Raw genomic sequence first — 24,448 nt, forward strand, 5'->3', positions numbered from 1 at the left:
CAGTGACCAGAACTGTACGCAGTACTCCAAGTGCAGCCACACCAGAGTTTTGTACAGCTGCAGCATGCCATCTTGGTTCCGGAACTTGATCCCTCTATCAATAAAAGCTAAAACACTGTATGCCTTCTTAACAGCCCTGTCAACCTGGGTGGCAACTTTCAAGGATCTGTGTACATGGACACCGAGATCTCTCTGCTCATCTACACTACTAAGAATCTTACCATTAGCCCAGTACTTTGCCTTCTGGTTACTCCTACCAAAGTGCATCACCTCACACTTGTCTGCATTAAACTCCATTTGCCACCTCTCAGCTCAGCTCTGCAGCCTATCTACGTCTCTCTGCAAACTACAGCAACATTCGACACTATCCACAACTCCACCGACCTTAGTGTTGTCTGCAAATTTACGAACCCATCCTTCTACGCCCTCATCCAGGTCATTTAAAAAAAATGACAAACAGCAGTGGACCCAACACCGACCCTTGTGGTACACCACTAGTAACTGGTCTTCAGGATGAACATTTCCCATCAACTCCCACCCTCTGTCTTCTTTCAGCAAGCCAATTTCCGATCCAAACTGCTATGTCTCCCACGATTCCATTCCTCCGCATTTTGTACAAGAGCCTCCTGTGGGGAACCTTATCGAATGCCTTGCTGAAATCCATATACACCACATCAACCGGTTTACTCTCATCTACCTGTTTGGTCACCTTCTCAAAGAACTCAATAAGGTTTGTGAGGCACGAACTTCCCTTCACAAAACCGTGCTGACTATCCCTAATCAGTTTAATCCTTTCCAGATTATTATAAATCCTATCCCTTATAACCTTTTCCAACACTTTACCAACAACTGAAGTAAGGCTCACTGGTCTATAATTACCAGGGTTGTCTCTACTCCCTTTCTTGAACAGGGGAACCACATTTGCAATCCTCCAATCATGTGGCACTATTCCTGTAGACAATGACGAGTTAAAGATCAATGGCAACGGCTCGGCAATCTCCTCCCTGGCTTCCCAGAGGATCCTAGGATAAATCCCATCCGGCCCAGGGGACTTATCTATCTTCACCCTCTGTAGGATTTCTAATACCTCTTCCTTGTGAACCTCAATCCCACCTACTCTAGTAGCCTGTATCTCAGTATTCTCCTCGACAACATTGTCGTTTTCTAGAGTGAATACTGTTGAAAAATATTCATTTCGTGCTTCCCCTATCTCCTCTGACACCACACACATCTTCCCACTATTATGGTTGATTGGCCCTCATCTTACTCTCGTCATTCTTTTCTCTTTTATCTTATTTATCTTCATGATGTACTTTATGAACAATACCACACTTCCCCAAATCACTTTAAACCATTGGAACCTTAACAACTTGCAGATATCTCCAATTAGCTAACTTCTTCCATTGAAGCACAGCAAGGACCAAGTCCTACAGGGTGAAAATGTTAGAAACAGCAACAAGCGCTGTCCTGCCGAGCCTTACCTAACTTCGTTACTGACCAAACTCCCAGCACCCAGCTCAAAGTTGCACAATTGCTCAAGCTTTGCATTTCAGAGAGTGGCTATTGTAAACATGGAAGATAGGAGCAGGGAGGAGGCCAATTGGCTCTCCGAGTCTGCTCCACCATTCCTTCTGATCATGACTGATCATCCAACTCAATCGCCTAATCCTGCTTTCTCTCCATAACCTTTGATCCCATTCACCCCAAGTGTTATATCTAGCCATGTCTTGAATACGTTCAATGTTTTACCATCAATTACTTCCTTTGGTAATGATTTCCACTGGCTCACCATTCCTTGGGTCAAGAAATACCTCCTCACAAGCATCCTAAATCATCTATCCTGAATCGTCATACTGTGACCCCTGGTTCTGGACACACCCACCACTGGGAACTGCATCTATCCTGTCCAGTCCTGTTCGAATTTTATAAGTCTCTGTGTGATCCACCTCATTCATTTGAATTCCAGCGAAAACAATCCTAACCGAGTCAATTTCTGATCATACATCAGATCTGCCATCCCCCGAATCAGCCTGATAAACATTCGGTGCACTGATAAACTAAGAGAGTAACAGCATCCTTCTGCAGAAGGGGAGCACAAAACTGCACACACTATATTCTAGGTGCGGCTTCACTAAGGCGCTGTGCAACTGCAAAAACACATTCTGGCTCCTGTACTCAAAACCTCTCGGAATGAAGGCCAACATACCATTTCAGAGATGGTAGGAACTGCCATTGCTGGAGAATCTGAGATAACAAGGTGTGGAGCTGGATGAACACAGCTGGCCAAGTGGTATCAGAGGAGCAGGAAAGATGGCGTTTCAGGTTTGGGCCCTTCTTCAGAAATGGGAGAGGGGAAGGGGATTCTGAAATAAATAAAGCGAGAAGGGGAGGTGGATAGAAGATGGATAGAGTAGAAGGTAGGTGGAGAGGAAACAGACAGATCAAAGAGTCAGCGATGGAGCCAGTAAAAGTGAGTGTTGGTGAGGAGTTAAGATGGGGGTTCGTCAGTCAAGGGAAGGCAGACAGGTCAAGGAGGCAGGGATTACGCTGGTAGGTAGGAGGTGGAGTGGGGATTAGACTGAGAGTTTGGGTTAGGGCTAGGTTTAGGGTTAGAGTTACACCCTAACCCCCACCCCACCTCCTACCTACAAGCCTCATCCATGCCTCCTTGACCTGTCTGTCTTCCCTTGACTGGTCAACGCCCTTCCTAACATTTGTCTTTAGCAGTCGCTTTCTCTTCACGTGTCTATAGAAACTCTTTGTGTCAGTCTTTATGTTCCCTGTATGCTTACATTTGTACTGCATTTACTCCTTCTTAATCAATCCCTTGGTCCTTCTTTGCTAAATTCGAAATTGCTGCCAATCCTCAAATGTCGTTTACTTGGATCAGATTCTATCGCTAATTTCCTTTGTTAAGTCATGGATTGGCCCTCTTACCCATTTTGCTTTAATGCCAGACAGGATTAAACAGTTGTTGCAGTCCCCCGACGTGTTCCTTAAATGTTTGCCATTGCCTATCCACTGACATCTCTTTAAGCAACTCTTTCCTATCTATCAAGGCTAACTTCATGCCTCATATCTTCAGCTTTCATGATTAAGATACAGCATCCTGGTCTCAAAATCAACTCTCTCACTCTCCATCCTGATTTTAAAAATTCTATCATGTTATGGTCACTCATCTCTAAGAAATCTTGCACAGCAAGATTGGCAATGATTCCCTTCTCATTACATAGAACATAGAACATAGAACAGTACAGCACAGAACAGGCCCTTCAGCCCACAATGTTGTGCCAACCATTGATCCTCATGTAAGCACCCTCAAATTTCTGTGACCATATGCATGTCCAGCAGTCTCTTAAATGTCTCCAATCACCTTGCTTCCACAACTGCTGCTGGCAACGCATTCCATGCTCTCACAACTCGCTGTGTAAAAAACCCGCCTCTGACATCCCCTCTACACTTTCTTCCAACCAGCTTAAAATTATGACCCCTCATGTTAGCCTTTTCTGCCCTGGGAAATAGTCTCTGGCTATCAACTCTATCTATGCCGCTCATTATCTTGTATACCTCAATTAGGTCCCCTCTCCTCCTCCTTTTCTCCAATGAAAAGAGTCCGAGCTCAGTCAACCTCTCTTCATAAGATAAGCCCTCCAGTCCAGGCAGCATCCTGGTAAACCTCCTCTGAACCCTCTCCAAAGCATCCACATCTTTCCTATAATAGGGCGACCAGAACTGGGCGCATTATTCCAAGTGCGGTCTAACCAAAGTTTTATAGAGCTGCAACAAGATCTCACGACTCTTAAACTCAATCCCCCTGTTAATGAAAGCCAATACACCATATGCTTTCTTGACAACCCTGTCCACTTGGGTGGCCATTTTAAGGGATCTATGTATCTGCACACCAAGATCCCTCTGTTCCTCCACACTGCCAAGAATCCTATCCTTAATCCTGTACTCAGCTTTCAAATTCGACCTTCCAAAATGCATCACCTCGCATTTATCCAGGTTGAACTCCATCTGCCACCTCTCAGCCCATCTCTGCATCCTGTCAATGTCCCGCTGCAGCCTACAACAGCCCTCTATACTGTCAACGACACCTCCTTGCTTCGTGTCATCTGCAAACTTGCTGACCCATCCTTCAATCCCCTCATCCAAGTCATTAATAAAAATTACAAACAGTAGAGGCCCAAGGACCAAGAGCCCTGTGGAACACCACTCACCACTGACTTCCAGGCAGAATCTTTTCCTTCTACTACCACTCGCTGTCTTCTGTTGGCCAACCAATTCTGTATCCAGACAGCTAAGTTCCCCTGTATCCCATTCCTCCTGACCTTCTGAATGAGCCTACTATGGGGAACCTTATCAAATGCCTTGCTGAAGTCCATATACACGACATCCACAGCTCGACCCTCATCAACTTTTCTAGTCACATCCTCAAAGAACTCGATAAGGTTTGTGAGGCATGACCTACCCCTCACAAAGCCGTGTTGACTGCATTTAATCAAGCCATGCTCTTCCAGATGGTCAGAAATCCTATCCATCAGAATCCTTTCGAACACCTTGCAGACGACAGGCGTGAGACTTACTGGTCTGTAACTGCCGGGGATTTCCCTATTTCCTTTCTTGAAGAGAGGAATTACATTTGCCTCTCTCCAGTCCTCAGGTCAGACTCCAGTGGACAGCGAGGATGCAAAGATCTTCGCGAGTGGCGAAGCAATTGCATTTCTCGTTTCCCAAAGCAGCCGGGGACAAATCTGGTCCAGGCCTGGCAACTTGTCAATCTTAATGTTTGACAAAACTTTCAGCACGTCAGCTTCCTCTATCTCTATCCATTCCAGCATGCACACCTGCTCTTCAAAGGTTTCATTCACTACAAAGTTTGTTTCTTTCGGAAAGACAAAAGCAAAAAACTCATTTAGGGCTTCCCCTACCACCTCAGACTCCACACACACAAATTCCCTATGCTATCCCTGATCGGCCCGACTCTTTCTTTGACCATTCTCTTATTCCTCACCTAAGTGTAAAATGCCTTTGTGTTCTCCCTAATCCGTTCTGCCAAGCCTTTCTCGTGCCCCTTCCTGGCTCTCCTCAGACCATTTTTGAGCTCTTTCCTCGCCTGCCTGTAATCCTCTAGAACTGAGCTTGACCCTAGCTTCGTCCACCTTATGTAAGCTACATAGAACATAGAACAGTACAGCACAGAACAGGCCCTTCAGCCCACGATGTTGTGCCAACCATTGATCCTCATGTAAGCACCCTCAAATTTCTGTGACCATATGCATGTCCAGCAGTCTCTTAAATGAACCCAATGACCTTGCTTCCACAACTACTGCTGGCAACGCATTCCGTGCTCTCACAACTCTCTGTGCAAAGAACCCGCCTCTGACATCCCCTCTATACTTTCCTCCAACCAGCTTAAAACTATGACCCCTCATGTCAGCCATTTCTGCCCTGGGAAATAGTCTCTGGCTATCAACTCTATCTATGCCTCTCATTATCTTGTAAACCTCAGTTAGGTCCCCTCTCCTCCTCCTTTTCTCCAATGAAAAGAGTCCGAGCTCAGTCAATCTCTCTTTATAAGATAAGCCCTCCAGTCCAGGCGGCATCCTGGTCAACCTCCTCTGAACCCTCTCCAAAGCATCCACCTTCTTCCTTTTGATGAGAAGCTCCACAGCTCTCGTCATCCAAGGTTCCTTTTTCTTACCCCTTCTTGCCTGTCTCAGAGGGACATATTTACTCATCACTCACAACAACTGTTCCTTCAACAGTCTCCACATGTCTATAGTGCCCTTACCATGGAACAATTGCTCCCAGTCCATGCTTCCCAACTCATGTCTAATCGCATCATAGTTTCCTCTTCCCCAATTAAATATCTTCGCATTTTGTCTAATCCTCTCCTTCTCCATAGCTATGTACAATGTGAGGCAGTTATGGTCACTATCACCAAAATGCTCTCCCACCACAAGATCTGAGACCTGCCCCAGCTCGTTTCCGAGCACCAAGTCTAGAATGGCCTCTCCCCTCGTCGGCCTGTCAACGTACTGAGTTAGGAAACCCTCCTGAACACACCTTACAAAAACAGCACCATTCAAATCTCCTGCTCGAAGGAGGTTCCAATCAATATTGGGAAAGTTAAAGTCACCCATTACAACAACCCTACTACGTCCGCACTTTACCAAAATCTGCCGACCTATGCTTTCTTCAATCTCCCTGCTGCTACTGGGGGGCCTGTAGTAAGCCCCTAACGAGGTGACTACTCCCTTGCTGTTCCCAATTTCCACCCACACTGACTCGGTAGGCAGATCTTCCTCGACAATGGAAGCTTCTGTAGCTGTGGTACCCTCTCTGATTAGTAGTGCTACACCGCCTCCTCTTTTTCCACCCTCCCTATTCTTTTTAAATGCTCTAAACCCTGGAATATCCAGCAACCATTCCTGCCCCTGAGAAACCCATGTCTCTGTTATGGCCACAACATCATAGCACCAGGTACTGATCCATGCTCTAAGTTCATCACTTTTATTCCTGATACTCCTTGAGTTAAAGCAAACACACTTTAACCGATCCCTTGGTTTCTTCCCGGGAAAATCCTTCCCACTAGCTGGTCTACCTCTTGCTACTGCCTCACCTGCATCAACTCTCACCTCCGGTATACAGCTCAGGTTCCCACCCACCTGCCATACTAGTTTAAACCCTCTCAAACTACTCGAGCAAACCTTCCACCCAGGACATTGGTCCCCTTCCAGTTCAGATGCAACCCGTCCATCTTGTACAGGTCCCACCTTCCCCAGAAGGCATCCCAATTGTCTACATATCTGAAGCCCTCCCTCCTACACCAGCTGCGCAGCCACGTGTTAAGCTGCGCCCGCTCCCTGTTCCTCGCCTCGCTATCTCGTGGCACCGGTAGTAAACGAGAGAACACTACTCTGTTCGTCCTGCTTTGCAGCTTCCATCCTAACTCCCTGAAATCACTTTTTATATCCTCAATCCTTTTTCTGGCTATATCATTAATCCCAATATGTAACACGATTTCTCGCTGTTCGCCCTCCCCTTTTAGAACCTTATACACCCGATCGGAGACGTCCTGGACCCTGGCACCAGGGAGGCAACATACCTTCTGGGAATCCCGATCCTGACCTTTAACGTGCGTTTCCTTAGCTGTGGTGGAGTGATGACCCTCATTCCCCACAGGAGACCTCCTCCTTGTATAGATAGTTCTAGCTTCCACATGACATGTGGTTTCAGTTCCAGTTGCTCCATTTGCAGTACCACACCCACCACTCACGTAGTCGTGGGTCATTTTGACTGTCTCTCTTAATTTGTCCTACCGTTGCCAGAGTGTTCCCTACTTGCTCAAAGTAGAAAATGTCTACATAAGGACTGTTTGTTGTCAACTCATTTGGCAAGGGTAATCTAAAATCCTTCAGCATTCTCTCCTAAGTGTCTGATTTACAGCATCCCACAGTGAACTTCAGTTTTTACTTTTGAAGGGGACTTGTATAATCCCATGGCATCAATGATATGGCCTTAGTATTGTATGGAAATCTTTTTTAAAAAATCACAGTCAGTTTTCCTCACTTCTTCAAATCTAACTTGTGAGGATGCTCTTTTTTAGGTTCTCCCTGTGAGTAAAATATTGTCTTGGTAACACTGGACTCCTTTCAATCCACTTCAAATCTGATCCATGGCATGTTAGAATAATCCAAGCACAGATGGATTTCAAATGGAAATCTCTTGTTTTTGAATACTACTTTACGTGTCACAATAATCAAGTATTCCCGTGACTTAGGATCTCTATTCATCTGGAGATAGACTTGACTAAGGTCAATCTTACTGAAAAGCAGACCTCTAGCTGGTCCAACAAGTAGGTCATCGATTACAAGCAAAGCATACTGCTCAGCACATAGTGCTGGATTAGTAGCGAACTTGTAAGCAACGCAGATGTATACTCCATCTATCAGTGGAATGATAGGTGTGGGCCAATCATTTTTGGATTCAAGGATTCCAATCTTGACCAGTGTCACTCAATTATGGTCATAGTGTCATAGAGGCGTACAGCATCGAAACAGAACACTTTGGTCCAACTCATCTACGCGAACAGAATATCCTAAATTAATCTAATCCCATTTACCAGTATTTGGCCCATATCCTCTAAACCCTTCCTATTCATGTACCCATCCAAGTGCTTTTTAAATATCCTAATTGTACATGCTTCCACCACTTCCTCTGGCAGCTCATTCCTTACACACACCATCCTCTGCTTGGAAAACGTTGCCCCTACCGTTCATTTTAAATCTTTCCCCCCTCACCTTAAAGCTGTGCCGTCTAGTTTTTGACTCCACTACTTGAAGGAAAAGACCTTGGCTACTCATCCTATCCATGCCCCTCATGATTTTATAAACCTCCAAGTTCTCCCCTCAGCCTCCAAAACTGCAGGCCAAGTAGTCTAATCAGCCTCCCCATAGCTCAAATCCTCCACCCTGGCAACATCATTGGAAATCCTTTCTGAGCCCTGTCAAGTAGGTTTAATTCTGCCTCAACCTTTAGTCTGATTGCACGAGGCACTGATCCTGCCTTGCAACATTTTGCTTGACTCTCATACTTGATTTTCAATTCGACAGAGGTCTTCCCCATGTCTCCCAGATCCCGATGAAAATAATGGCACACTTCTTTAGAATTTTGCAATGAATCAGTTTCAGAATCTGACAAGCAACTCAGTTCAACCCAACTGAGTTTGATTTTTTTTCCAGCCATGGTCCTCCCAGTGAAACTAGCAGATTATCCATGCTGTCATTGTACCATGTAGATTTTTTTCCTACTCTTCACTTTCAGTACTTTTGCTGTACTCTGTTCGTATTTCTTTCTCAAACACACCCATTCAATGGGCCCTTTATTGCCGCAGTTTCTGCATACGACTAATTTATACCAGCAATTTGCTGTTGAGTGAAGTGCTCTTTCACACCAATGGCAGTTGTGAGTCTGTGTTGGTGCTCATCTCTCAGCTGCCACTATTCCTACTATTTCTTCATAAGTTTTGAAACCCGGCTTCTCTGGTTGTACCAGGCTCCTCAGGTGACTAAGGACATTCCCACACCCTGCCATAATACCAGGAACAATGGATTCGCTGGGTGGAGGAATTTCAGGTCTCTTTACTATAAAATATTTAACAGCTGATCTGTGGCAAGATCAAACAGGGACAGCAGGGATTTATGAAAGGGACAGAGGGAAATCACACTTGAAAATTTTTAGGGGATTCTTTGTGGATGTAACTCATTCAGTTGATGAGGGTGGAACCACTGGATGTGGTTTCTTTGGGCTTTCAGAAGGCTTTTAACAAAATCCCACATAAGAGATTAGTGCTTTAAATTAAAGCCCATGGGATTGCCGTAGTATCTTGAGATGGAAATAAAACTGGTCAGCAAGTATCAAAGGATAGGAATAAATGGTCTTTTTCCAAAGGCAGACTCAGGTGGTGTGTCACAAGGATCTGTGCTCAGACTCCGGCTACCCACCTATTCAAACAAAGGAATCAAATGCAATATCTCCAAATCTGCAGGTGACACAAAGCTGGATGAGAGGGTGAGCTGTAAGGAGGATGCAGAGATGCTTCAGTGTCATTGGGACAAGCTGAATGACTGGGCAAATGTGAGACAGATACAGTATTACACGGATATATGTTAGATTATCCACTTTGGGAGCAAAAACGGAAAGGCAAAAACTGAATGGATATAAATTAAGACATGGGTATGTAGAATAAGATCTGGGCAAACCTGTACTTCAGTCATTGAAGGTAAGCATGCAGGTGCAGCAAGCAGTTAAGATGGCAAATAGCAGAAGGGCCTTCAGAGTGAGAGAATTTGCATTCAGGAGTGGGGATGTCTTGCTGCAATTACATACCAAGAATATTACGTGCAGTTTTGGCCTCTTTATCTGAGTAAGCACACTCTTGCTCTAGGGACAGTGCAGCAAAGGTTTAGCAGACTGATTCCTGGAAGGCAGACTGGCATATAAGGAGAGGTTGCGTCAGATAAGATTATACCACTGGCATTCAGAAGAATGAAGGGGCTTCTCATCGAAGCTTAAAATTCTTACAGGACCAGTCAAGTCAAATGGAGGGCAGATGTTCTTGATGGCAGGGATGTACAGAACAAAGGAGTCACAGTCATTCTTCATACCCTTAAACTAAGATGAGGAGATATTTCTTCACCCAGAGACTGATGAGCCTACAGAATTCACTACCACAGAAATCAATCAATGCTAAAACATTGCACAGTTTCAAAAAGGAGTTTGGGTTTAGCACTTGGAACTAAGTGGATCACAGGATATAAGGTTAAAGGAGGAACAGGCTACTGTGTTGGATGATTCGATATATTCATAATGAATGATACAGCAAGCGTGAAGGGCCAAATGGCCCATTTCTCATTCTACTTCTTATGTTTCCGTGCAAAGTGAATGGCCACAAACTTGGCAGATGGAATATAATGTGGAAAATGTCAGGTTATGTGCTTTGGCAAGAAGAATAAAAGAGCTATATGTTATTAAAATGGAAAAAGATTGCAGAAAGCTGCAGTACAGGAGGAATTTGGAGGTCCTTGTGCATGAATCATAAGAAGTTAGCAACCATGCTCAGCAACTAACAAGGAAGTCTCCTGTTGGCCTTTAGAAGGAATGGAATAAAAGAAGAGGGAAGTATTGCTAAAACAATACAAAGTACTAGACAGACCACATCTCAAACACAGCAAATACTTTTGGCCCTTTATCAAAGGAAAGAAACCTCAACATTGGAGGCAGTCCAGAGAAGGTTAACTAAGTTGATTCTAGGTACAGAAGGATCTTCTTTCTAAGGAGGTCAAATAGGTTGGACTTGTACTCTTTAGAATTTAGAAGAGTAAAAGGTTACCTTATTAAAACATACAGGATTCTTAGGGGGCCTGTTAGTGTCGATGCAGAAAGTTTGGTTCTTCTTGGAGGAGAATCTACGGCCAAAGGGCATCATCTCAGAATAAGGCGTGACATATTTAAGACAGGGATGAAGATGAATTTATTTCCTTTGTGGGCTTGATTTTGTGGAATTGTTTACTCCAGAGGCCTGTTGAAGCTGGGTTACTAAGAATATTCAAAACAGAGATAGCCATGATCTGATCGAATGGTGAAGCAAATTCAATGGGCTAAAAAGCCTACTTCCATTCCTTCATTTTATGGCTTTATGACCCCTACATTCCTGGGTTTTTCAGTCCTCACACACTCTTTGGAACAATGTCTTTCGAGTATTTATTGTTTGCCACTATCCCTTTAGTTAAACTGCTTCACCTCATGCATCGTTTTCTTTTTCCTTGGACATTTCCCATTTTATATGGGGTAACACAATGCAAGTTGATCAACAACAAAAAGAACAAGAGCAAAGTTGCTGGAAAATCCCAGTGGGTCTGGCAGCATCCGTGAAGGGAAAAATAGAGTTAACGTTTCGGGTCTAGTGACCCGAACTCAGAACAGTGAGCAAAGATCACCACTCTTTGCAATTATCATCTTTTCATCTTGTAGATATATCTGCCGCTAACCTAAGCCGTCGATCCAGGCTGAGGATTCATTACCACACAAGTTTGCTTTCCTGCACTGAATACTGGGTCCTTCTGTCTCGGAGTGAGAATCACACCGACATTTCTGACTCAGAAGGAGGGCCACTGCTGACTAAACCACACTGTATCCCAGATCCCCTCACATTTTGCTGTATTGAACTCTAACTGCCATGTCATTTCCCATTCTGTTGGCCTATTGCAGCTGATCGGAATCATCCTCATTGTTTGGGCTCCTGCAAGCTTGGCAATCGTGGTAAATTTTGGAACTTCACGCTGTATTGCTCATGTTGAGGTGTGCAATAATAAGATGGTAACTATACCAGGGGATTTCAACTTCCTCAACATTGTTTGGGATAGTCATAATCAGTGAATCATACAATATATGAGGCCCTTCAACCCACTGAGTCTGCGCTATCAAGGACATACTACTATATACACTAGACCCACTGTCAACACACTAGGTCATAGCCTTGAACGTAATGACACGTCAAGTGCTTTTTAAAGATTCTGAGATTTCCCGTCTCAACTATAATCCCAGAGAGTGCATTTCAGACCCCTCTGGATGAAAAAGGTTTTCCTCTAATCCCCTCTAAACCTTTCTTTTTAAAATTATGTCCACCTTGTTATCGAGTGTAAAGTGCACAGTGTAAAGAGGAGTTGGATTTCTATATACGTGTTCAGCAGAGTTTATTGTGTCAACATATGGAAGGTCCATCAAGGGACGGTCCAGTCCCAGATCTAATTCTTGAGAACAAAGTTGCCAAGGTGTTTAAGGTGGTAGTGGGGAGAATATAGTGATAGCAACCACTGTTATGAAAAGGAAAATGGTAGATTGCAAAAAAAAAATTTTGGATCGGAGGAAGGCAGATGTTATTAAAATAAAGCAGGATCTGACCAAAGTGGACCAGGTTCAGCTACGTCTGGCAAATTCTACAGTAGAAAGTGAACGTGTGATTGGGAAGAAAATGGGGAAAGCACAGGCCCAACATGTTTCCTTTGGGATGAAATTTGGAAATAACAAGACAAAGAACCCTGGATGTGTAGGAATATTCAGAATCGGTTAAGAACAAAAAAAAAGAGGCTTTTAGGAGGTACAAAGGGAGCAAATGATGGAGGCCTTAGTGGAGTATAGAAAGCTCAGAGGGAACTTGAAGCAGTTAGGAGGAAACAGGCGCATGAAAAAACATGAAGATAAAATTTGACAGATCCCAAGATATTTCACAAGTACATTTAGGGGAAGAAGATAACCAGAGAAAGAATGGGGCCCATTAGGGTCCGGGGGAAAACTTTATACCGTACAGAAGGACACTGGTAGAGTGTTTCACTTTAGTCTACATTCAAGAGGAGGAAGATGGAGGTAGAGAACTTGGGGACAGGGACTGAGGTACTTGAGCAGACTGACACAGGGAGTGAGGCTTTGCTAGGCCTAAAAGTAGATAATTCTCTAGGTTTGAAGGGGTTGTATCATATGCCACAATAAGAGATGAGAGGAAATCACAGGGGCTCTGACCCAAACTTTGAATTCTTCTCTGGCTACAGGGGAATTGGTAGAGGACAACTAATGTGGTACCATTTTTCAAGGAGAGAGAGAGAGATACACCAGGAATTACAGACCAATGAATCTCATATCAGTGGGAGGGAAACAACTGGGGAAATTCTGGAGGAGAGAATTCATCTCCACTTGGAAATGCAAGGTTTGATCAGCATGGCTTCATCAAAGTGAGGTCACACTTCACAATTTTGATATAATTTTGCGAGGTATGTAGGTGCCCAGATTTTCACAAGGGTTTTGATGAGCTATAACACATTAGGCTACTTAATAAGATAATAGTCCATGATGTTGCTGTTGTATATTATCATGAACAGAGGACTGGCTCACTCATAGAAGACAGAATTGGGACAAGGGAGGCATTTTCAGACTGGCAACCTGCAGCTAGCGGAGCGCCGCACAGATTAGTGCTGGGGACACAATTATTTATGAAATACATTAATGCCTTGAATGACGAAAGAGAATATACTGTAGCTGATGACACAAAACCATGTGGGAAGGCAATTAGTAAGGATTAATCAAAAAGTCTGCAGAGAGATATTGACAGGCTAAGCAAATGGGCAAAAACTTCGCAGATGGAATATAATGCAGGGAAATCTGAGCTAATGTATTTTGGCAGGAAGAATAGAAAAGCTGGTTATTATTTAATGGAGAATGACTGCAGAAAGCTACGGAACAGAGGGATTTAAATATTCTCGTCTACAAATCACAAAAAGCAAGCATCCAAGTTCATTGGGTAACGAAGAAGGCAAATGGAATGGAATATAAAAGGTTTTGTTAAAATTGTACGAGGCAATTGTCAGATCACAGCTGTAACACTGAGAACAGTTTTGGGAGAAATATCTAAGGATGTGGAGGAAGTTCAAATAAGTTCTAGGAGGTTAAGAAGATTGAATCTGTTCTTGTTGTAATATAGAAGAATGAGATGCCACCTTATTGAAGCTTATAAGATTTTTGACAGGGTAGATGCAGAGAGTTTGTTTTCCCTTGTGGGAGAGTCTAGGACCAGAGGGCATAATCTCAGAATAAGGGGTCACACATTTAAGATAGAGATTGGGAGGAATTTCTTCCCTCTGAGGGTTGCAAATCTGTGGAATTCTTTGCCACAAAAGACTATTGAGGCTGGTCATTAAGTGAATTTAAGGTTGAGATAGACAGCAGATATTGGGAAAAGGCAGGAAAGTAGACTGGAGAATTAACTGTTCTGCCATGGTCTCTTTGAATCGCAGAGCAGATTCAAAGGGCTGAATGGCCTATTTCTGCTTCTGCGCTCTATGCTGATACTGCAGCTGATGCATTTTGTATGGATTTCAAAAACGCCTTTGACAAGGTCCCACATGTGAGACTGATATTAAAGGTAAACACATCTGGCACCACTGGCTATTACGGCAAGGTAGTTCTAAAATGGCACAGTGGTAAGAGACAGAGCACAGAGGTAGAAGGCTGTTTGTGCGACTGGAAGCTTGTGTCAAATGGCGTACTGCAACGTTCCATATTGGGTCCCTCACTGTTCGTGATATATACAACATAATGAGATATAGATGGGTTGGTCAGATGAGCAGATCAGTGGCAGACAGAATTTAATCCTGAAACATATCAGGTGATGCACATTGGAAGAAGTCACAAGACAAGGAGGTACTCAATGAATGGCAAGACACTAGGAGGCTTAGGGGACACAGACGGATCATGGGGTGCTTGTACACAGAACCTTGAAGGTGGCAGGACAGGTTAACAGGATGATTAAGAATGCGTACTGAGAACTTGCCTTTATCAGTCATGGCACAGATGGTTTCAGCTGGAAGGTTCCGTTGGAATTGTATAGAACTTTAGTTAAGCCAAAGTTGGAATACTGTATGCAGTTCTCATCACCACACTGTTGGAAGGATGTGATTGAATTGGAGGGGGTGCAGAGATTATTCACTAGGATATTGCCTGGGGCGGAGCACTTTAGCTACGGAGACTAGCTGGATAAGGTCAGATTGTTCTCTTTAGAGCAGAGAAGGCTGAGGAGGGACGTGACTGAGGTGCAGAAGATGAGGAGGGGCAAGGTTAGGAAGCAGCCGTATCCTTAGTTGAAGGGTCAATGACAAGGAGACACAATTATGAGGTGAAGGGCAGGAGATGTAGAGGGGATTTGAGGAAAAATATTTTTACCCAGAGGGTGGTGGTAATCTGGAATGCACTACCCAGAAGGGTAGTTGAGACAAGAGAGCTCACAACTTTTAACAAGGTACTGGGATGAGCACGTGAAATTAAAGGTTATTCTCCAAGTGCTGCAAAGTGGGATTAGCGCAGACTTGATTGGCTGAAGGGCCTTCTGTATGCCATATTCCCAAATTCAAATCGTGCATCTATCTCCAAAAATCAGTGTCCTCATACCTGGCAAACTGCTAATAGCGATGTTCTCATCTATTTACCATAACTTGCTGCTTCTGTCCTTCAGCCATCTTTTTTAACCAAATTTGATAGTGACCTATATATTCCATGAATCTCAATTTTATAAATCAATCTTTTATATGCACCTTCCCCTCATCCTTATCTCGGAAAGATTGCACTGCTTCATGAAGGCAGGCTAAAGTAATTCAGCATTACAGCCATACTCTGGTAGTATAATGACAGCATCAGTGACAGTACAATAAGTGCCTCATATCAATTGTTTCAAAACTGGGTTCTACAGTAGAGAGGTAATTTGAGATCTACAAATCAAATCATCTGTCATAACTTGAGATTAAATATATTGGAAAAAAGCACACTAACCAACGCGAGCTTCAATGGTGATAAATTAAATGTAACTAATTGGAACAAAATATTCCTCATCCAACCTTGCTAAGCAATGCCTCTCTGCACTGATAGGCTGGAAAGCTGCAGTCAAGAACAGATATTCACTATTTATCATCAAGTCGGAACAATTCTGGAATGCTTTTATCTGTCATGAATGTTTAATTACTGCAATTTGAAACGCTCAACGAAATGTAAATCATGAATATGTGATGTTAAAAATATACAAAAGGATCCAGCCCTTTTCTTGATTTATCAGGCGAACAATAGAAGAGCATTTGCATAAAGTGGATATACATTATGAGTGCCCTTATCAAACACCAGTCCAGGGACTGACAGATATCACAGTTAGAAGCAAATACACACATCGGGGCAGCACAGTGGCTCAGTGGTTAGCACTGCAGCCTCACAGCACCAAGTACCCGGGTTCGATTCCAGCCTCAGGTAACTGTGTGGAGTTTGCACATTCTCCCCGTGTCTGCGTGGGTTTCCTCCGGGTGCTCCGGTTTCCTCCCACAGTCCAAAGATGTGCTGACTAGGGGGAGTGGCCATGCTAAATTGCCCAGAGTGTTCAGGGGTGTGTGTCGGTGATAGGGGGATGGGCTGAAGTGCCTGTTTCCATACTGTAGGGAATCTAATCTCATCTCCATGATAACCGTCAGGAAGTAGCTTTTTAAAAAGATGATTAGAACACTTCTTTACATGTAGCCCTTGGTCTTATGAATATGCAATTAATAATAGATAGGTTAGTGATTGCTATTAATATGAAAGCATTCAATCAAAAAGGTTCGAGAACGATTGCCTACCTTAAAGGTTAAACACTGGAAGGAGCTCACATTTAGAAGGTAGAAGGAACTATGCAAAATCCATCAGATACTTGGAGAATCACCAAGCGATACAAAATATACACTGCTCCTCAAATGGATTCAAAGAGGAAATTGGTTAATATGTTAGAGCATAGAGGGTCATAGCAACAAGGAGCAGGAGTAGCAAGGACAGGATTTGCTGCCCATCCCTAGTTCCTCCAAATTGTTTGACTATTTCAGAGTGCAGTTAAGTGTCAACCACATTATCGTGGATCTGGAGTCATATGGAGGTGAGATCAAATAAGAATGGCAGAGCTCCTTTCTTAAAGAACATCAGTGAATGAGTCAAGTTTTTATAACGGTGAATAGTGTAACAGTGACAGTGTAACCATCACTGAGACCAGCTTTGTTTATGATTATATCAATTTGAGCATGTGTTGGATAACTGGCCCCATCAAGCCTGCTTCACCATTTAAGAAGGTCGTGGCTGACTTGACTGCAATCTCGGCTCCACATTCCCACCTACCCCCAAAATTATATTGAACTGAATTCAAATTCCATCAGCTGTTACAGTGGAACTTAAGACTATACTCTACAGCATTGTCCCAGGCCTCCGGATTACTAATCCTGTGACATTAATAGTGCTTCACTGACTACCCCAGCATGTCAATCCCCGTCCTGAGCATACTTCTTGGCTGAGGCTCCACATTTTCTGGAGTACAGAATTACAAAGTTCACCTCTCTGTGAGTGAAGAGGTTCCTCATCTATCGCTGTTGTTACATTTTATTCTGAGATTGATCTCAAGTTCTACAGCCTGATCTCTTAATTCAAATTACAATAACCTGGCTTTTCAAATGCCCTGTCACATTATCCTTGCCAAGAGATTGATTGTTCATGGTTATGTACAGCATGTCCATGTTGATTTTTCTTCATTTAAGTGCCGTCACCAACCTTACAGACACTACAAATGCATTTGGTCAATGGGAGAGGTTGAATGAGCAAAATTGGACCTTCATTTCTTCCCCACCCCAGCCTCAAAAGGTTTTGTCTTCATTTCAAATTTTTCACATCTTATGGATAATTCTGTACCTTTCCGGTCCCTTCAAGAAGTGCATCCTACCCAAATTATCCTGAGTGTCTCATCTTAAAAATTAGAATATCTTTTGATATCCTCACTGTGGAACAAATCCATTATATACTTAACATAGGATTCAGGTCAAGTTTGTTTTATTCCCCACTGTTTGTTAAACTTCCTGGCCAATGCCCCACGATTTCTCAGGAAACTATTAGTCTATCTCTGTATCAGAACATCTTCAAAAAACTAATACTTTCTCCAGATCTTGATATAAAAACTGGCGAGTTTCGGTTCGAGATGAGTTCCACAGCACAAAATCATACTTGAACCTTTTAGCCATATAAATCATTTGACAAGCAGATTCTAGGGAGTCAATCTGCAGGATCAAGTGACATCTGAAATGCTGTACATTTACTGCAAACAGTCAAGTTCAGTTTTGCTGGCTTCCACAAATCTTTGACAGCATGGCCGTGGGTGTGAATCACTTAGGTCTGGCCAAATCAGTAAAATCCCACTCCTTTTCTCATCTGAACACTGCCCCAGAGCAATATCATGTGAAAGCACTGCACTTTCCACATACATGGTGGCAATGCCCAGATCTATCCACCCCCTCATTCATTTCTTCCACTGTCTCCACATAACCGGATAGTTTCCATCTATTAAATCTTGAACAGAACGAAGCCATTATCTTTGGTCCTTGAAAGGAGGTCTGCTTGCTAGCTACCGGTTTTCGTTGCACCCTTTGTTATTTTGACCCAGAGTTTAAATTCTGACCACATAGGCCTGATGTCACAAAGTCTACTTATTTTCACATCCACAACATTCGGCCCTAGGTAAGTCCGTTAGTTTTGAAACCCTACCGCATTGATTAACTGTGGTGTTGGGGGCCAGGGAATTGGACGTCCTGGAGGAGGTGGAGGGCGTGGGTGGTGTCACGGACATAGGTAGGGAGTTCCTGGACCAAAGGGGAGAAAATGGAGTCCAGATAGGTGGAGATGAGTTCAGTGGGGCAGGAGCAGGCTGAGACAATGGGTCGACCAGGGCAGGCAGGTTTGTGGATTTTGGGAGGGAGATAGAAACGGGCCGTGCGGGGTTGAGAACAATGAGGTGGGAGGCTGTGGGTTGGAGGTCCCCTGAGGTGATGAGGTCATGAATGGTGTGGAGATGATGGTTTGGTGCTCGGGTGTGGGGTCATGATCGAGGGGGCGGTAGGAGGTGATGTCGGAGAGTTGGCGTTTGGCCTCGGCGATGTAGAGGTCAGTGCGCCATACTACCACTGCGCCACCCTTGTCTGCGGGTTTGATGGTGAGGTTGGGGTTGGAGCGGAGGGCCGGCCGTTCTGCGGGGGAGAGGTTGGAGTGGGTGAGAGGGGTGGAGAGATTGAGGCGGTTTAATGTCTCGACGGCAGTTAGAGATGAAGAGGTCGAGGGAAGGTAGGAGGCCTGGGGGTGGTGTCCAGGAGGAGGACTTGTGTTGGGAGCGGGTGAAGGGGTTAGTGGAGGGAGGGTTAGGTTCCCGGTTGAAGAAGTACGCGTGGAGGCGAAGGCGGCGGATAAACTGTTCTATGTCCAATCGTGACTGGTATTCGTTGATGTGTGGTTGTAGAGGGACAAAGGAGACCTCTTACTAAGGACTAACCGTTCGTCCTCAGTTAGTGGGAGGTCTGGGGGGATGGTGAACATGCGGCAGGGTTCAATGTGACTGTCTTCACTGGGGTTGTTGGCTGTGAAGGTTGTGGGCGGAGCGATGAGGTCGTCGGCCGTGGGCGGGGTTCCGTCGGCGTCGGCCGTGGGCGGGGTTCCGTCGGCGGTTGGAGTATCGGGGTGGGCGGCAGCAGCTGCGGCGAGGGTGGTGTGTGTGGTGTTGTAACTGGAAGTGGAGGCGGTGACTGCAGCAGCGGTCCCGGAAGTGGTGTGGCCGGCGGAGGCGAATGTGACATCATCGGTTGGGGTCTCCGGCCGTGTCCTCATGGTCAATGGGGGCAGGGACAGACTCGGGATTTGGGAGGCACAGGAAAGTAGAGTTCTGTTTTCACAGGTTGGAGTATAATAGGATAAAGTACAATACACCGAATCTTCTTTGGTACCTTTTCCTTCCATAAAACTGCTTTTCGTAGATGCACACGGAATTCATTTTATACACATTTAAAAATTTCTAAGTTCAAGAGGCCAGTTCCAGCACTTGGACTTGCATCTTCTTCATCATCACAACAGAACAAAATAAAGACTCACTCTTTGTAAGTCACGTTTTCAATTTTTAGTGACAAGGTGTAGTGCGAGAACTGCTCACTTGATGTTAAAATCTCTTAACTATGTACCTATATATTTCAATCCTGTGAAATATGTGGAACGAGTTCAAGAAAAGGATTAATTTTGTTGCTCTGGGAGAGAGCTGGTACAGATAAAGTGGTTGAATGGCCTCCTCCCATGCTAAAAATATCCATAACTGTTGTTGGCGCTGCTGAATTAAAGTGGGCATCCTTTCATTATGACTGTGAGACGCAGCATGTTACGATAGATGGCATAATGGAGAAATCCTTTGTTATTAATGAATTTTTCAGCACTAGGCATCCTTCCGAAGTCAAATGTTCAACGTATACCTGTTGCACTGACTTGGTTCCAAATATTTATCATGTGGAGGTGCTGGTGTTGGACTAGGATAGACAAAGTCAGAAGTCACATGGCATCAAGTTATAATCTGACAGGTTTATTTGAAATCACACAAGCTTTTGGAGTGCAGTCCCTTCATCAGGTACGGTCAGAGAGGAAAACACACAGGCACACAATTTATAAGCAGACAGATCAAAACAGCAGACAACTGGTGTGAGTGGAGTGTCAGATAATAAGTCTTCATCCAGGATGTTTGTTTATTTGCAGATATTTTGTTGAAGAAGCACACAACTTGTAGTTACAGTCAGTCAGTGTGGCATCTTACAAATTCTTGCTTTTGAAATAAAGGTTAAAACTCTAAGACAGATTCTGAACACAAGCCTCGAAACTACAAGTCAGAGTCTGACCTGAGATGTCACCTTTTGTACATTCCTGTTGCGCTGCCTGATTATCATGACAGCACAGCACTGACATTGACTTTATAAACACTTTGCTTGCCTCTGACACGCTTGGTCACCTGTATAGAGTTATTATCTGACACTCCACTCACGCCAATTCTCGGATCTTTTGATCTCTCTGCTTATAAGCTGTGGTCACCTCACTAACTGCACCTGATGAAGGGGCTGCACTCCAAAAGCTTGTGTGATTTCAAATGAACCTGTTGGACGACAAGCTGGTGTCATGTGACTTCTGACTTCAAACACTTATAGAATGTGTTTTCAATCCTACCGTGACTTGACAATAAGCCAACTTCTTAAAATTTATAAAATGACAAGTATGTCTAACCTTGAGCCTTTAAAAAAGTAAATATTACAACCATAGTACAGTCAGGCAGTAAAGGCAGAAGGAATGATTTAATCAACTGTGTCTGACACCACACAATTAATCCCCCTTATGGAAGAAAGGTTGGCTGCGTTCTCTTTCTTCAGGAACATCCAGCTAATACCACCTTACTACTGCTTGTTTTATTCATCTGGTGTCCCATCTAATTCCTTTCAGTCTTGGTCAAACCCTCATGTAATTTATTTCAATTTTCAATAAAATAAATTTCACTTTATATTCCACAACTTTAACATTTCCTTTTAAGGTTTGAATGGTTCACTTAGTACACTGCACAGGTTTTGGAAATAATTGGAGAACATGGTGGAAAAATCAAGATATATTGACAAGTAAACAAATGGCTAACTTCTGTTTCCTTGTCAGTGAAGCCTTTTGAACAGAACATAAAGTTGCGGAACTCTGTAGAGACAACAATTTAAACCTGGGAAGACCACTGTTTGTGGTCCCCACACCAATCTCTATTCACGACCTACTGAGTGCATTACTCCTCCTTGGCAACAATGTAATGTTACGCTTGTCTCAGCACAACCTTGGCATCTTGTTTATCCCACGATGAACGTCCGACCACACATTCATGCAATCCCTAAAGCTGTCTCTTGTCTTGGCTCATTAGCAGTGAAACCTTCAACTGAAACTACTTCACTTCCGGACCTGACAATTCCAATGCATTCCCTGCTAGAGTCCCACATTTGCCCATTGAACACTTGAGGTCGTCAAAACTCCACTGCCTGAGACTCATCTTGAACCAAATCCTATTCTCTGTGCTTTCTACCTAACTGATAGTATTAACAGTAATTTTATTAAATTCTCATTTTTGTTTCCAAATTGTTCCTTGGCTATGCCTATCGTTATTTGGATAATCTCCACCAGTCCGACCATACTTCAGGGTATCTGCACTCGTCTAATTATGTCCTCTTGCCCACTCTTGATTTTAAATGGCCTATCGCTATTTGGATAATCTCCACCAGTCCGACCATACTTCAGGATATGTTTGGTTGCCAAACATTTAATTTTGTAGGCTTCAAACCCAACAAGAGACTTCTTCCACCTCTTAGCCTCTTTACCTTTCCTGTTTTAAGGCACTTTTTAAAACAATCCTCTTTGATCAAGCTCTTGATCATCAGAACTAAGAACTTAATAAGGCTCAGTTGTATTCTGGGATCGTTAATACTCATTCCGGATGCCTTCAAAAGTTTCCATCCATTAAAGAGATTATATAAGTGGTTGAAGTCATTGCACAGCAGAGGGGGACAAATTGGGGAGTTATTTCAAAGAGCTATGATATGCCAGAAGACCTCCTTCCACACGCCAACTCTGATTCTACAAACACAAAAATGATTTTCAGACTTGGGAAGATCCTTCAAAAATGTCACAAGTAACCAGCTTTTGGGCAGAGTAGAGTTGCTGAGATGATAGACCAGGATTTAGGGGTACCAGTAGTGATAATATACTGAACACAATCAAATTTTGAGGTTGTAGAATGATGAGGTCTTCAGCATTTTTGACACTTTGACCATTTTCCTTCCTCTTCACAGAACAAGTCAAATAGCGGCAGCTCAATGTTGCGTGGCCGCTCAAGCCTGCTCCACCGTTGATGATGATTTTGGCTGGTCTTCCACATCAGTTAAACTTTTGCTCATATCTCATCCTCTTTTCAAAACATTGATCTATTCACGTGTAGTATCCCTCTCGCTAACTTCATGTGAATTCATTCCAATCACTGAACTCCTAACGCTGACTCACCCGAGATCAAAAAATTCAGCTGAGATCAGGAACTGATCTAGCCTGTATGGCTGAGCTGGCTTTTAAAAGGTTTGCCAGTGAGAAACATTCATTAAAAAAAATACAAATGCATGGATTGCTCTCCAATCCTAAACTCTATTCAAATTCAGTTGACTGAACGGTTGGTTTGTGATGCAGAGTGATCCCCTGCAAGAGAGGGCTCAATTGCCACACCAGTGAGCTTACCACAAATGATCTTCGCCTCAAACCCTCTACTTGCCTGAGGCATGGTAATCTTCTGGTTAAATCATAACCAGTTGTCTCTCTCTAAGGAGTCGCCAAATGGCGTGGTCAGACTTTTCCTTTAATCACGATAACATGGCAACAAGTAGATAACTCAGCTGATGTCACTGACTAATAGAATCGTCAACTATACTAATATTAACGATGTGATATCATCAGAAGGCATGCTCAACTAAGTTTTAATTTGCAAATTAAGTTAACAACCATTCAATCAATATCACTGAAGTACTCATATTACTGATCGTCTCGATACAACATTGTGGTTACATCTGTTCATAAGTGAAGTGTAATGTAATTGCACTTACTGTGGTTTTATCAATGTGACCCTGCAATGAGTCAATAAGCAGGTCACCCACAGGTTGCTGATCAGTGTGGACCCCCTCAGCTGTTATCACATGAGCCTCAAGATCATCCAGAGCTTTCTGCAGTTCTTGAAGTTTCTCCAACGCCTTTTCCACCTGTTTCTGCCAGTTGCTCGCACGGGTTTTCAATTGCTCCCAATTTTCCTTCACTTCTATTGACTGTTTGCGGACAGCTTTGGCAATTCTCTGGGCTCTCTCTTCCAGGGTAGGTTCTGGAAATATGAAGTGCAAATAATTTATCAACTATTCATGACTTTGATCAATGGAACTTCGGTTTTCTTTCGAAAACCCTTTCCTTTAAAAGGTCTCTCTGGACTTTCTCCTGAAATTGGGAATATCTAGTATAAGACTAAAGATTTTATTCATTAAAAATTTATGACTACCAAGGAAACTTTAAAAAAGGAAAAGGATTAGAGTGACTAAATGGGTAAAGTTCTCAACAAAAGACATGAAAAATCCGTTCAGGATATCTTTCGTAGCTATGAAACAAGCATCCAACATAAACCAACTTTCATCTTTCAGGGCTGGCAAGTTAGAATGATAAACTCTAAGTCTACCCTGCACAGTTAACTCAAGAACTCACTTAATGAGGTTGTTAAGAGATATAGGGATAACAAAGTGAGCAGCTGAATGAACACAGCAGGCCAAGCAGCATCTTAGGAGCACAAAAGCTTCCATGTTGGGCCTAGACTCTTCATCAGAAAAGGGGGAGGGTGAGGGGGAGAGGCCTCTGAAATAAATAGGGAGAGAGGGGGAGGCGGATCGAAGATGGATAGAGGAGAAGATAGTTGGAGAGGAGACAGACAAGTTAAAGAGGTGGGATTGAGCTA

At 43.5% G+C, this 24,448-nt stretch overlaps 1 protein-coding gene across 1 annotated transcript in view; it reads right to left on the bottom strand.

The window, feature by feature from the left end:
* Positions 1 to 24,448, bottom strand: part of LOC132208859 (utrophin-like) — a 122,251-nt gene that overhangs the window by 19,736 nt on the left and 78,067 nt on the right. Inside the window, exon 3 of the mRNA XM_059644173.1 lies at positions 23,562 to 23,830. Within this exon, the coding sequence (XP_059500156.1) occupies positions 23,562 to 23,830 (269 nt within the window). The remainder of the gene's footprint in view (positions 1 to 23,561; positions 23,831 to 24,448) is intronic.

This window comes from Stegostoma tigrinum, unplaced genomic scaffold (genome assembly GCF_030684315.1).
Source record: "Stegostoma tigrinum isolate sSteTig4 unplaced genomic scaffold, sSteTig4.hap1 scaffold_55, whole genome shotgun sequence".
In the NCBI taxonomy this organism is placed as follows: domain Eukaryota; kingdom Metazoa; phylum Chordata; class Chondrichthyes; order Orectolobiformes; family Stegostomatidae; genus Stegostoma; species Stegostoma tigrinum.